The sequence below is a fragment of the Vombatus ursinus genome, unplaced genomic scaffold, assembly GCF_900497805.2.
Source record: "Vombatus ursinus unplaced genomic scaffold, bare-nosed wombat genome assembly UNPS02014794.1, whole genome shotgun sequence".
In the NCBI taxonomy this organism is placed as follows: domain Eukaryota; kingdom Metazoa; phylum Chordata; class Mammalia; order Diprotodontia; family Vombatidae; genus Vombatus; species Vombatus ursinus.
The window spans coordinates 20,732,448-20,747,797 of NW_020954572.1; the positions used below are offsets into that span (position 1 = coordinate 20,732,448).

Consider the following 15,350-nt stretch of genomic DNA (forward strand, 5'->3'; position numbering starts at 1 on the left):
TACCTCTGTTTTAGATTTCCCGTTGTTGTTTATCTCTATCCATGTCTTTTCCAAGTGGATACTTTATCAGGACCTGTTTGTTTCTAGGAAGGTGGTCAAAGGATGAGTAAAAGCAAGTGGTGGGAGGTTGTAATGAGCAATAAGGGATAAGTTGTGCTTCTCAGCATTTGGGCTACATTAGGAATCATACAAGTGAAGGTTAAGGACTGCTCAGGAGGGAAGATAAGGGGTTACTTGGGCCACATCTGGAATGAGGAGAGCAAGAACATGTGGCCAGCTGTTTTGCCCCATAAGCCCACCCTCAGGATTGGAAGCTAGTCCTGATCAGTGGTGGCTGTCATGAGCACGAGAGTGCCTTCTTAAGTGTAAATCACTGCTTCTGGATCTTTTTCCCAGGCCTACATGAAATTAGCTATCTCAGCAGCCCAATTGGAGTCATAACAGCCTCCTTAGTAGCAATTAGTCAATATCTGTGTCCATCAACCTCTAATTCAGAGATTGGGAGTGGAGGGAAGGAAATTGGTTCAGAGGCAGTAATGGGAGATATCACACCATCTGCATGTACAGATAGAGATAAAGTTCTCAGGTTTTTCATATCCTTTGGTTTCCATTTTAACTTTGAACTTTCTGTCACATAAAATCAAGGCTCAAGACACCCAATGGTTTGTTAACAAAAACAATAAATACGGTGTAAAGCAAAGCCCTCTTGTACAGCTGTGATAATATTAGAGCACTGAACAACACACATTCCTTTTCATGGGCACATATACAAGAACAATATGCCCATCCCGTCCCTCCTGTTCCTTTGGGCAAGGTGCCCCAAATCACCCTGTTTAAGAAATTTTTAAGTTCTTTAAAGGGGTTTTGGTGGTGGCAGAGATGTTTAATTCATCCCTGTAGGGCCAGGGGTGGAGAACCTGCAGCCTCAAGGCCACATGTGGCCCTCTAGGACCTCAAGTGCAGCCTTTTGACTGAATCCAAACTTTACAGAACAAATCCCCTTAATAAAAGGATTTGTTCTGTAAAACTTGGACTCAGTCAAAAGGCCAAAGCCAAGGACCTAGAAGGCCACATGTGGTTTCGAGGCAGGTAGGCACCCCTGGTAGGCAATTCCTTTCACTATAGTAACTTCTAGTCTTAGAGAGGTACCTGAGTAACTTGCCCATGGCCACCTAGCTAGTATAATCTGAGGGAGAACTTGACCCTAAGTCCTGTCTCTCCAAGACCAACTCCAGCCCCGCTACCATGCAAAGATGGCAGACTTGGGTTGTTCTGATGCTTGCAGTATACATACTTGCAGTGGATAGAGCATCGGGCCTGGAAGACCTGAGTTCAAACCTAGCCTCAGATACTTCCTAGTTTTGTAATCCTGGGCAAGTCACTTAACCTGTGCCTCAGTTTCCTCAACTGTAAAATGACAGTAATAATGGCACTTACTTCCCAGAACTGAGGTAGGGTTGTTGTGAGGATCAAATGAGATAAGATTTGTAAAGTGCTTAGCACAGCACCTGACACAGAACAGACAATAAATGCTTGTCCCCTTCCTCTAAGAAACTACCAGGACTATTAATCTATCTGAGTCTCATTTCTCTTCTGTGTAAAAGGGGGATAATACCTGTAGCGCTAGTATTTATTTCAAATGATTGCTTTGAGGCACAAAAAAAATTTGAATGAATGAATAAATAAATTAGAAAATATTAAACACTTACTATGTGGCAAGGTAAATTCTGGAGATATAAACACAAAAAGGCTTCCCTGCCTTAAAGGAGCTTCCCTTTTATTTCTAATAGGGGGAGACAACATACATAAGAGGAATATTTTGGTATGAGTGCCTGGAACCATAAGGGAGTCACAATTGACCCATTCTTTCAAGTGTCTCTGGGCTACCTCTCAAACTCAGTACTCTCAAGTTTGCAGACTTGGTCTCCAGCTTGTAACCACTACTCACAGATTCTTAGGGTTGGAGTAGTGTCTAGGTCTCCCCAAACTACAGTTCAAAAGACCCATCTGGTAAGTTTAATAGCCAGTAGATCTCAAAGCAAAATATTTACCTTAGTAAGAACTGTAGTTACAGAATATCTGCCAGCCCCCCTCCATTAACCTGGGGGATAATATCCCACATATACACACGTCACTGGAAAGAGGGGGAACAAATTTAGGGTATGCTGGTCCTGAGGCACCACCATCAGGACCCATATGACCAGGGCATCTTATGTCTTCTGGCACTGCAGAGCCCTAATGTCATTTCACTTCATGGAGTCCTGCTTCACCCCAGGCACAGCATCTCTGCTGGGTTAAGATGTTCAATTAGGATCCCTAGGTCTGCTGCCTTCCAAAGTTTTACTCTCAACTACCAGGGATAGTTCTTGATTGAATCCAAAATCGGCTCTCTGCTCTCAGAGGTCATGCTTTTTGAAGTTAATTCTTGTCTTGAATGTGCCTCTCTGTCTGTGATTATCTGGAGTATATAAATTTCTGTTTTCTGCCTTGAGTCACTGAACTCTCTGAACTGCTTCTTCCTTGAGTGGCCCCTTTTGATTAAGTAGCTCCAATGCTAGATGACGTGGATGATGATAGGTTTGGGGGAGGGAAAAAAATCCCTGACCTCTGGTAGGAGCTCAGAGCCATATTCCACAAAGCTGCTTGCTGCCTCCAAGAACTTACACACTAAATCAAACTGTCCTCGGGGCTTGGCAGACTTAGTCTTTTTTAAAAATGATTTTATTTTTTTTATTTTTTCTATTAGGGAGTATTTATTTTTCTCTTCTTCCCCATTAAAAAAAAAAAGTAAAACCCTTGTAACACGCATAGAAAAAGCAAAACTAATTCCTACATTGGCTCTGTCCAAAAATATATGTCATTCTGCAACTTGAATCCATTTCCTGGAATAGTGGCCAGTCATTGATTCCATCAGAGTTTTCAGGTCTTACAAAGATGTTTGTCTTTACATCTGTTGTTATATAAATTGTTTTCCTGGGTTTGTTTATTTCACTCTGTATCCGTTCATACAAGTCCTCCCAGGTTTCTCTGAAACCATCCCTTTTATCTTTCATTATGACATAATGGTCTTCCATTATATTCAAATATCATAATTTGTTCAGCCATTCCCCAAATAATGAGCACACCTTTAACTTCCAATTTTTTGCAACTATAAAAAGAGCTGTCCCTGTGTACATATGAATCCTTTGCTTCTTTCCTTGATCTCTTTGGGCATACGCCTAATAATGGTATCACTAGGTAAAAGAGCATGCAGAGAGCTTAGTAACTTTCTGGACCTACTTCCGAATTGCTTTCTATAATGTCCTGTGCCATTTTGACACCAACAGCACATTCATGTGTCTCTTTTCCCAAAACCCATTCAAAATTTGTCATTTTCTTTTTTTTTTTTCAATTTTGCCAATCTGATGGGTGTGAGGTGAAATCTCGGAGTTTCCTTAAAATGTGCATTTCTCTATTAGTGATTTGAAACATTTTTTAAATATGGTTCAGGATTGGCTTTTTAAAGTCTTCCAGGGATGTGACCAATCTCTACCCAGCCAATGGCTAGCTGCCCTTCCTGTTCAACCAAATTACTCCTCCCCACACTTTGTAAACAGTGACAAAATATTATCTGAATGTTTTTACTTTCTAAGGTTAAGTGCACTCAACAATCCTTGCCCTGTAAGAGTTTACAATAACAATTTGGGACTCAATATAACCACAACAACAATTAGCTAATTGCTAATAGCATTTTTATAGTGCTTTAAGGTTTGCAATGCACTTTACATGTGTTATCTCATTTGATTCTCAGGACACTTCTGTGAGGGAGGTCCTATTATTATCTATTATGCCATTACAGATGAGGAAACTGAGGCTGAGAGAGGTTATGTGACTTGCTTCTTAGGGTCATGTAGCTAACAAGTTTCTGAGACAACATTTGAACTCAAGTCTTCCTGACTCCAAGTCCAGCATTCTATGCATTATCCCACTTCATGCCTTACATTTGTATCTTACTTACAAAACTTTCAGACATACAAGCTTGAGAAATAAGAAGGGCAGGTACTTTACAGTGAAGGAAACAAGACTCAGAGAGAGTAAGAATTTGCCCAAACTCACACCAGGAGAAACTAGAACTCAGGTCATTTGACTGCCTAGTCCAGTTCCCCCACCAGGGTGCAAATCCTTGTATATGAAATGAACTGTAGTAAAGGAGTTTATGGTGTGGTGTGTGTAGGGATGTGGATATGTAAGACGGTATAGTATAGTATTCAATGTTAGTTTCTGGGCCCATTAACCCCTAATCCAGAGACTGGATAGAATAATCAGAAAATTAAAAAAAAAAAATTACACCTCAGTGGACATACAAATCCCGCTACTCCATCTCTCCCAGGCAATGTCTGATAAAACTGCACAGCACATCACACCTTACAACTCTCTATCAATGTGGCAGGGAAAGGACAGACTGTTGTCCGATTACTCTGCCTCTGAATTTCCTCCCTTAGCTTCCTAGGGCACCCATGTAACTGGGGCACAAAAAGCCAGGGCGTTATGAGCTGCTGTTTGGCCTCTCCCCATATTTAACCCAATAATCCAAAGACCCAGTGGCCAGAGTCCAACGTGATTTTTGGTCAAAAGATTTCCTCAGAGGACTTGGCAAGAGGCATACGCAGGACCCTGGTGCAGAGGCACCCTCCACTTCCCTGGTTCCTGAGCTGCTCTGGCCACGGGTCTGAGACGGGTGTGGCTGGGGCGGGCTCTAGGACCCTGAGGGGCCCTGGGGCGGCTGGACATTCCTATAAGCCTCAGGCTGTCTGACAGTCCAGCACAGCTGCTGCGGAGTCCTTGCCCGCACCTGGCTGGCCTGGGAGGGCTGGGTGATGGAAGGCCTGCTTCACTTGCTGCTGTGGCTCAACTCTGGGGGTAAGCTCCATCGCCACTGACCGCTTGTATCCAGCACCTGAGAGGCCCCACCCGGCCTCGCCCAACCTGCAGGAGGTCGGGACTGGACTGAGGACAAGCTGAGTCTTCTGGCCCCCAAGCCCAGAAGCTCCTACTCTCTGCAGCCTGTCAGGGTGGAAGGGGGTAGGCAGGGGCTTTGGGAGGGACCCGGGAACAGCCTGCACTTCCCAGGTTCACAATAGGGCGTCTTACAATGGCCGGGGTGGGTAGCGTGGCCCAGATGACCCCTCCACTTTTCCTGTGATGTCTCTGCCCTCCAGGGGGCCCCTCCCTGAGTATTGCACCTGGATCCAAGTCCCAGGAGATTAGAGGCACGCCTGGTTCCGGTCCTTTCACTCGGAATAGATTTGAGACCCTGGGAAAGCTGGGGGAGACTCGGTTTGGAGGGAACTGAGGGAGAATGATGTGAGGAGCTGAGGATTGGTAGAGAAAGGGCCCAGCCCAGTGGGTCACTGAGCTGATGGGGAGGTAGTTCGTCTCCGAGCTCTGGATTCTGCCCACCAGGAACGACAGAAAGGGCAAGCACTCGGGAGAGGGAGAAGGGATGTGTGTGACGTGAGAAGGGGCCATACAGATAGGTATCTCTTTGTGCGCCTGTGGTGAGGGTCCGGATGGTTTTTCCAACGCAATGAGTAGAGAGTTCTGCCGAAAGCTTCCTGACCCCTAATTCTTCTTACTTCCCTGTCTAGTGAAGCATCTCTATCTCTCCCTGCTCCTCACCTTGCTTTGAAGGTAGAGCGCTCTTTAACCCAACATTAGGAAGCAGGTTTTGAGGGGTTAAGCCTAAAGCTTTACCTGCCCACCACTAACACTGTAGAATCACAGGGATTATGGGATTTTACAGAGAGAAAGAACACGAGGCCATCTAGACAGGGGTTCTCAACCTGCGATCTACAAACCTGTGGATAGATTTCATGAGGTCCGGCTAACTTGGATGGGGGAAAAATACATCTTTATTTCGTTATTATTGGTTTTCTTTGTAATCCACTGTATTTTATTTTATTCTGAGAAGGCATCCATAGGTCTCACGAGACTGCCAGAGGGTTTATGACAAAAAAGGCTAAGCATCTCTGATCTAGACCTAATTTTACAGACCAGGAAACTGAGGCCCATTTTCTTGCTCAAGGTCACACAGCCGTTAGTGCCAGAGCTGAAACTCAAGCCAAACCCAATTGGCACACCTTTCTAATCCACACCACACCCCTCCTCCTATCATCTCTGGATTTCTTCTGCAGGTGCCATTCTTTGCTCCTCGAGCTCCGAGTCTCCAGTCCCTTCCCTGTCACCCCCGCCTCTGACGCCTCCTGTCTCCAGACTCGAGAGGACTGGTGTCGCCTCCCAGAGTGGCACTCAGGAGCCAGCAGCTTCCCATGGCCTCTCCGGTGAGACCTCGAGTCTCCCTAGCTGCAAGATCGCCCCTCCCTCCCAAACCCCACAGCTCCCCTCCTACTCCCGTTTCCTAGTCTCAAAATCCTGATCCCACGCCCAGACACTTCTAGCCCCACCACCCCACCTCCGTCTCACTGCTCTAATCCCTGGGTCCCCCAAGGAAGCCACGTTGAGCTCCCTCTTGCAAGCCTTTCTGGACATCAGCTATGAGCGGCTGGACTGGATGTGGGTGGGGGATGCGAAGCCTAAAGGTCCAAACCTCAGTGACCTCCGCCTTTCTCCCTTCCTCTCCCCCTTCCCGTCTCCCCTGTCCCCCGAACTAGAGGAGCAGTGGCTATTCTCCACCTGCGGAGCTAGCGGGAGGCGCGGCCCCACGCAGGCGCAGTGCGACGGGGCGTACGCGGGCGGCAACGTGGCGGTGACCGTGGGATCAGAGGGCTCCCTCCGAGGAGTGCAGCTCTGGAAGGTGCCGGCCCGAGATCGTTATCTGTAAGTGCCTGGGCTGGAAGAGCACAGGGCGGAGGCTTAGAGTGATTCACGCCAGCCCAGACACTGTGCTGGTCAAAGGACTGCCCCAACTGCGGTTAGGAAACATAGGTGATGAAAAGAGAAATAAGCGGAGGACGGATTCCTCCCAGTTAAGAGGTTTCACGGTTTAGAGACCCGTCAAGCCTAGATCTTTGGCTAGAAAAACCCATCCCAGCGAACCCTGGCCTGACCTTGCCCCCTTCTCCCTGCCTCACACATCCTGCTCCCGACTCCAAGAAAAAACAAAAAACAAAAAACCCACCACCAAACCTTTATGGAGATACAGATAACATCTATTGAGCAAATTCATCACCTTGAAGTCACCAGCATAGGCACTTAATCCGAACCCTAACTTTCTTGTGGGGAGGGATCTGAGCCCTGGATAGAGATTGCTAAGAAGCCAAGGCTGGCTGCCCACAGGATCTCTGCCTACGGGGCCGCTGGAGGCAAAGGTGCCAAGAACCACAACTCCCGGGCCCACGGGGTCTTCGTCTCGTCCATCTTCACCTTGAGCCAAGGGGAGCTGCTTTACATCCTGGTGGGGCAGCAGGGAGGGGATGCCTGTCCCGGAGTGAGCAATGGGGGGTATGGGAAGGGAACGGGCGGGGGAACGGAAGTCGCTTGGAGTGTTTAGAAAGCGGGGCTAGGATGGAGAGCTCTGGGAACCCACTGTCTGTTCCCTCCTTGTCCTGTCCCACTCTGTACTGGCAGGGGAGCCCGGAGAGCCAAGATGTTTGCCTCGGGACGTCTTCAGCAGCGGAGGAAGAAGAGAAGGCGGCTGGAACCCCAGGGTCCCTGGGTCCCAGGCGCCGGGCGGGGGGGGGGGGGGGGGGGGGGGGGCGCCTCCTACGTCTTCCGGGTAGGTCCCAGCTACTCCCCCACCTCTCCCAGGGCTCCCTGGATCCTTCTGGCTCTTGTCTCCACTCCAGGACCTAAGGCCCCTCCATCTTCCCCGCTCCACGTGAAGGAGGGTCCTTGGGAGAGTGACCCCCTGACAGCGCCCATGACCTTCTCAGCAGCTGCAGTCCGGAGAACTGGAGCCTCTGCTGGTGGCTGCGGGCGGCGGGGGCCGAGCCTACCTGAGAAGGCTACAGAGAGGCCCGCTGAGGGTCACCGGAGAGAAGCTGGAGAACCGGACCTCTGCGCCTGGAAGTGGCGGGAGGGGCGGGGCCGCAGGTGAGAGGGCGCCTGCTGCCTAAATGACCGGCGGGAGCGTGCCATGGGTCCCCACGACTTCCTTGGGGCTGCCTGCTCCAGCTCAGGCTCTTGTCCGTTCTGCAGGTGGAGGAGGCGGATGGAAATCGGGGGCTTCCTCGGCACAGGGCGGTCGCTCGCTGCTGGAGGGAGCGGAGGGCGGCCAAGGCTGTCCCGGAGCCTGGGCTGCGCTCCGCTGGGCTCCAACTGGCGGCTTTGGGGGCGGGGGCGGACCTTGCACCGCGGGAGGCGGTGGCGGAGGCTACCGAGGTAGGTGACTCCCCAACAGGGCTGGAATAGAAAGAGGTCTCTCAGTTCTGGGAGTGGGGAAAATCGGTAGCTCGCCCTATTCTTGGGCACCACAGGCATGGCCGTGATTTGTGGGATCAAAGATAGAGTGCACCATTTCAGGAATCGAGAGCTGCCCAGTCATTTGGGGGTGCGGGGTGAGAGGAGACAGCAACCAAACAGTAAAATGAATAGTAAAAATATTGTCTTTAGCTTGTAAACTCTTCCCCCACTTTCCCTTTGAAGCCCCTGCTCTGGGATCTACCAGGCAAATAGACAGCCGCTCCAGCAGTCAAAAGAATCCTGATGTACCGCCCTTCAGTTTATCTTCATCCCTACCGTTGATGTTCATTTGAATATGACAGGGTTTTTCCTGGCACCCCTGAAATCACACTATGCATGTTCACAAGTCTTTCCCTCGGATGTTTTTCTCATACTTCGAAAGAATAGGTCCCTTCTTACTGGGCTTACAATATAATAAGATGTAATGTGATTTCAGGGGTGCCAGGAAATGCTTTGTTTCATAAACAAACATCTCTGAAAATGTTGGAGTTGAGGCCAGTGTGATTTGCTTTCTCCCTTCATAACCAGACAATGGGATTGTTACGGCACTCACTACATACTCTCCCCTAGACACCCTCAGTTCTCCATTGCTCAATATCCCTGCTCCCTTTCCTCAGACTTGCAAAAAATGTGTGCTAGATGGAAAGGGCCCTAGCCTTTGGGACCCCTGAGTTCCGTGACTAAGTCCCACTGTGTCGTTTCAATAACAATAGATTTGCAGTCAAATGACCTGGATTGGAATTCCAGCTGTGTGACCCTGGGAATGTCACTTAAACTCCCTGAATCTGAGTATCCTCATTTGTAAAATGAGGAGGTTGGATTCCATGACATCTGTGGTCCTTACCGGCTTAAATCCTATGTCTGTCATAGGCCATATGTCAAACGTTTGTCTCTCTACCCCTCCCTCCCTCCCCAGGGGGTGATACTTCAGAGACAGATGATCTTTGGACAGATGGGGAAGATGGTGTTTCCTTTGTACATCCCAACAGTGAGCTCTACCTGCACCCTTTGACAGGTAAAAGGCTCCACTCCCCTCATATTCCCCATATTACCCTTAACCTTCTCTGAAGTCCTTTGCATGCTCATTGTAATAACAACAGTTGTATTTATTGTTGTTGTTCAGTCCTGTCTGACTCTTTGTGACCCCTTTTGGGGTTGTCTTTGCAAAGATACTGAAGCAGTTTGCCATTTCCTTCTCCAGCTCATTTTTACAGATGAGGAAACTGAGGCAAACAGGGTTAAGTGACTTGCCCAAAGTCATATAGCTAGTAAGTGTCTGAGGCTGGATTTGAACTTAGGTCTTCCCTGACTCCAGGCCTAGTGTCCTATCCAATGCATCACCTAGATGCCCCTAGCTGCATTTATCCTGCATTTAAAAAGCTTTACATACATTGTCTCATTTGACCATCACAATAACCCTACCTTTGAGATAGGTCCTATTATTATCCCCATTTTACAGAGGAAAGTTAAGTGACTTGTCTTGGGTCATTCATTGGATATGCATCTAAGACAGGTTTGGCTGACTTCAGGTCCTGTGCTCTGTCCCTCATGCTATGCTGTACTCCCATCACATATATTGGGTCTGAGGTCCAAATGGAGCATACAATCTGAGCAGTGTTTCATTGATAGGTGTGTGGGCTATTTGTTAACTGAGACAGGGGCCTTCAAGCCTGCGGGTTCTCAGAGCTGTTCTGATAATCCCTTATTCTGCCCGCAACTTTGACAGAAACCTGATACACTTCTGGCTCTCTCTGTCTCTGTCTCTCTCTCTGCTTCTTCTCTACCTTGTGGTGAGGCTTCCCTGGATTTCCCTTGACCCTGACATTTCTTGTTCTGGTGCTCAACAGTCATGGAAAACCATGGTGAGGTCCATATCAAGCTGCACCCTAACTGTAGCCACTGTCCTTTGAAAGAATGTCATTGGAAGGCTGAGATCAGAGAGGCTGTTTGCATGTGCCCAGAAGGCACCATGTTGTTTGAAGATAACGTTACTTGTACAGGTACCACACTGCCTCTCCCTACCTCTCCTCAAGGTATATCATCTCACCCCAATCCTTCTTCTAGCACTTTCAGACTAGAGCCCACAAAGCCTAAGGTAGGGTAGGGCTAAAATACGGGAAAGGTGGACAGGAAAAGAAAGCTGCATTTCCTCATCTCCTCCTTCCAGCTGGGATGAGGCACAATCTACTAATGATTAGATGGGTCCAGAACCTTAATTATGGCAGGGTGACTGGGACTTTGCCCCAAGCTACCAAAATTTTGAAGAAAGGTGCTGATGACATTTTTAGTCCTTCAGCAACATAGGAACAAGCATGCTTAGATCCTGCCAAGAATAATTAGTTAAAATAGGAAGCTACCAGATGGCAGTTTTGCCCCACCCCTCAGACACGCCAGGTAAGCTCTTATCCAACCTGTCCCTGCTTCATTTGAAATGGCCTTACAGTGTCCATGGATCTCTGCCATGTTCTCCCCCTCCCCGCACCCCATCCCAGGAAACACTTTGTGCCAATTGCCCCCAAGTGCTAGAAATTGCTGGTTATGACTGTAAGGGTACCTTACCTTGAATAACCTTCCAGGTTGGAAGGATTTAAATTCAGTTTCCTGGGAGGGGAACTCTTCTCCTTTCTGGAGTGTTTCTCATATAGACATAGTTAGGGGGTCTAGCCATAACTGGGCTTCTTTTCACAGAACTGCCCACTCCTCTGAGTCCTTTGATTCTGACCATGGTGGTGGTGGTGGCGGCTTCAACCCTGAGCCTACTCTTGATCTGTGGAGGTCTGATAGTAGGTAAGGAGCCCCTACTGGATCAGCCATATAAGATTCCATCAGAGGCTGAGCCATGAGAAGGCAAAAGAGCCTTGGGGAGCCAAGCCCAGGTGGGCAGGGCCTTCAGTAGGAGGTAGAGTTCTTGGTGGAGGAGGGAAGAGCCTGGGAGATGGGTTTGGTAGTATATGTGCCATGTACAATCCCATGCCTGCCGTCTACAGCACACCAGCAGAAGTGGTGGGGCTTGTGGGGGACAAGGCTGCCAGGCACCGAGTTCTCTCTCAGCAAACTTCGCACGTCAGCCATCAGAACTGCCCCCAACCCCAACTACTGCCAGGTTGGACTTTGTCCACCCCTGCCCTTGCCCCTCCCACCAGGGCTTCTTGAGGTTCCCAGAGGCAATATTACTCTGCTCAGGTGAGACTCCTCAAAGCTCTTCTCCTAAGGCCTGTTCTACCTCACCCCACCCCACCCTCCTTCCCATCCCCCTTTCCTTCCTTCAAGCCCTCCACTGTTCTTGTTCCTCACCAGACAGAATTGCTATTTTCCAGGACTTGGGTTTTAAAGAGTGGGAAGGTTTCAGGGGGGCCACTAAGAGCTCAGCTACTCCAGGTCCACCCAGCTGGGTATGCAGTAGGTGCTCAACAAATGTCTGTATGAATAAATGAAATACAGGCTCTCGTTCACTCTATGCAATTGTCAGTCCTTTGAGACTCTTCCTAGATCCCTGGCCAAAATCCCTGATTTTGACTTGTCTTCCTACAGAGCACTGGGACATGGTGCCTTTGGTGAGGTGTATGAGGGGTTGGTGCTAGGCATTGCTGGTGGTCCCATACCACTTCAGGTGGCTGTCAAGGTGAGAAGTCTAATCTAGACTCAGTATGCTCAAGATGATCATAAAATCGTAGACTTAGAGTTGGAAGGAACGTTAGAAGCCTTCAAAGCCAACCTAATTATTTTATGCTTTAGGAAACTGAAGCCCAAGCTGACCCAGGGTCACACAGCTAGTGTTTGTTTGTCTAGTACTCTGTCCACTACACACTTTATTATATAAGGAAGGACTGAAACACGTGTTTATTAAGCACCTACTATGTGTCAGGCATTGTGCTAAGCACTTTACAAATATAGCATTTAATGATAACAATGCTGGAGGGAGGGAGGTGCCATATACGGGTACTAGGGTCTAGAAAGGGGGATTAGGGGGACTAGTCTCTCTCAGTCGATGTTGACCCTGTCTCTCCCCAAGATCATGGAGTGATGATGTCTCCTCTTTTGTCTTCTCCTTAGACCCTCCCTGAGCTCTGCTCCCAGCAGGATGAAATGGACTTCCTGATGGAAGCTCTCATCATCAGGTATGCTTTAGGGCTTGGGGGATAAACAGAGGGGGCATCCCTCACTCCATCTTTTCTAAGACCTACAAAGTTGCACGCTGGCACATATGGGTACATGTGTGCGCGCTAGTGCGCACATCTCTTTCTGTGACTATTTTTGTGTCTGGTTATATTGTGCTCGTTTGCACACTTGTGTGTGGGTTTGTGTGTGTGTGTGCCCTCAGTAAGTTCAGCCACCAGAACATTGTGCGGTGTGTCGGGCTTAGCCTCCGGGCTACACCTCGACTCATCCTGCTGGAGCTGATGGCTGGTGGGGACATGAAGACCTTCCTAAGGCACAGCCGGCCTCACCTGGTGAGCACCCCTCCCTCAAATACCTGTATCCATGAAATCTTCTGAGTCACCTCCTTACTACTCCCTTGCTCTCACCTAGATATGCCAAATTCTCCATCCAGCCCAAATAATCTGACTCATCTGGGGCTCCATCCTGAGTCCCCATCTCTCTGGCCTTTGGATCCTTAGATGGAGTGACCCTCCATCCTCCCTTGGTTCCCAGGGCCAGCCTTCCCCTCTGACCATGCAAGATCTACTTCGCCTTGCCTGTGATGTGGCCCAGGGCTGCCACTACCTGGAAGAAAATCACTTCATCCACAGGTTGGGGAGACTCCAGGGAGGGAATATTGGCTCAAGGGGACACAGTACCTTAGCCCCAGGCCCCATGGATCCTTCAAGTCTAACTGCATATATCACAGGTTGGGGAAGACAGATAAAGAGGAAGGAAATACCTTAGGAAGGAGGGACAAGAAGGCCAATAATGGGCAGGGAGGTTGGGGATATCTGTCAGGTACCTCCTTTCCTGGGAATTGAAGCAATGGCTCTACAGGGATATCGCAGCCCGGAACTGCCTTCTGACCTGCAGTGGGCCTGGCCGAGTAGCTAAGATTGGTGACTTCGGGATGGCTCGGGACATCTACCGGTGAGGGGAGTTGGATAATACCTAAAGGAGGGAAGGAGAACGTACTTATAAATGTTGGAATAGCAGGAACAGAGGGGATCACATGTCCTGCGGAGGATGTGTTGACACCAATTTCGTGCTTCCTTTTTATAGAGCAAGTTATTATCGAAAGGGAGGCCGTGCTATGCTACCTGTCAAGTGGATGCCCCCTGAGGCTTTCCTGGAGGGCATATTCACCTCCAAGACTGACTCCTGGTAACAATATCCTATCAGCCCAACCGTGGGAAGAGGCATTCTGGGCTGGGCTTTCCCTTTGCTTCAAAGGTGGACTCATTAAAATGCAGCTCTGGCTGCTGTCCGTCCATGCTGAACATGGCCTGGAGTGAGGGGTTTGGGGGAGCCATGTGATCCAATAGCTTGAGGAGGAAAGTCTGAAGGTGTAGCTATTGTGCCCAGATGGTGTCAGGCTGATTCCTGGCTATGGCACAGGTCTTTTGGGGTCCTGTTATGGGAGATCTTTTCACTGGGCTACATGCCTTACCCTGGTCGAACCAACCAGGAGGTGCTGGACTTTGTCACTGGAGGAGGCAGGATGGACGCCCCTCGGAGCTGCCCTGGTCCTGTGTGAGTAATAGGTGCTACCATCCAGTGGATGATGCCCAGAGAGGTGGGGGGGGGCAGGGCGAGAGCACTGCACCGGTGCAGTAATACCAAGATTCACTCCAGGTACTGGATCATGACCCAGTGCTGGCAACATCAACCTGACCACCGGCCCAACTTTGCTAGTATTCTGGAACGGCTCCAGTATTGTACCCAGGTGGGATGGCACAGGGAGGCTTCATACTGTTTATTATCTGGGGTCCTAGGATCATACACCTAGAGCTTGAAGGGGCCTTAGAAACCACGCAGTCCAACCCCCTCATACTACAGATAAGGAAACCAAGACTCAGGAAGGTCATGGGACTTGCTCATCACACGGGTGGGATTGAAACCCAGGTTTCCTGATTCTGGGGCCAATGAATGCTCTTTCCACCATACCACGATGCTTCTCTCCTGAGGAGGTCTTAGGTCATACATAATGGAAACTATGGAAAAAGAGAGGTCTGAGAGACCTCCTCAGATCCCTGAGGAATACTTATCCCCTCCCTCTGAACCAAATTTCTCCTTAACAATGAAATTTGGCACAACCATCCTCTCCCATTCCAGGACCCGGATGTGCTGACCACACCTCTGCCAGTGGACCTAGGGCCAGCACCAGAGGAAGAGGGAATCTCTGTGCTGGGGAATGGTCTCTCAAACCCCCAGCTAGCTAGTGGGGGCATGAACACTCTCCAGCCTCAGGAGCTACGGGTTGACAATCTTGAGACCTGGGGAGTGAGTTGCCCTGCCTCCAAGCGCCCTAAGCCTGGGGGCCTCCAGCTGCTGGACAAGAGGCAGAGTCTATGGAATCCCACATATGGGTCCTGGGCCTCCCCAGGTGCAGAGGGTGAAGACTCTGGCATTGAAGAGAGCAGCACTTCCTCCCCCAGCCCCTCCCCCACCTTTCCTAGCTACCCTGGTCATCCAAATCCCAATTCCCTCCTGCCCCTGACTCACCACCTCCCTGACATGTGATGATGGGTTATGCTCCTTATCGGGGTGGGAGCTGGGAGACAAAGGAGGAGTCTCTCAGGCTGACATTGTGGCACCTAGCCCATCATATGCCAGTATAGTCATCTCAGCTTGACCCCGCTGCAACTCTTGTTTCCTGAAGTTTGTGTCAGGCCTGGGACTCCAAACTGGGGGTTCCTTTACCTTTGCTGATTCTGCCCTCTGAACTTGTATCTATAGTGCACTGGAATAAAAAGCTAGGTTATTGTGGTGGAAGGGTCGGGTACAGCCAAATTATCAGGTAGGCT

At 49.4% G+C, this 15,350-nt stretch overlaps 1 protein-coding gene across 1 annotated transcript; it reads left to right on the forward strand.

Moving 5' to 3' along the window:
- Window positions 1–4,786: 4,786 nt before the first annotated feature.
- LTK (leukocyte receptor tyrosine kinase) lies at window positions 4,787–15,318 on the forward strand. The gene is given in 22 exon segments (XM_027870068.1): window positions 4,787–4,899; window positions 6,174–6,320; window positions 6,651–6,816; window positions 7,276–7,426; window positions 7,567–7,671; window positions 7,673–7,714; window positions 7,875–8,031; window positions 8,137–8,319; window positions 9,317–9,415; window positions 10,248–10,400; window positions 11,089–11,187; window positions 11,388–11,583; window positions 11,932–12,022; window positions 12,454–12,518; window positions 12,722–12,851; window positions 13,054–13,151; window positions 13,381–13,473; window positions 13,606–13,707; window positions 13,942–14,076; window positions 14,179–14,269; window positions 14,659–15,057; window positions 15,059–15,318. Coding segments are annotated over 22 exon segments (2,865 nt in total). The 5' UTR covers window positions 4,787–4,856; the 3' UTR covers window positions 15,179–15,318.
- Window positions 15,319–15,350: the final 32 nt, after the last annotated feature.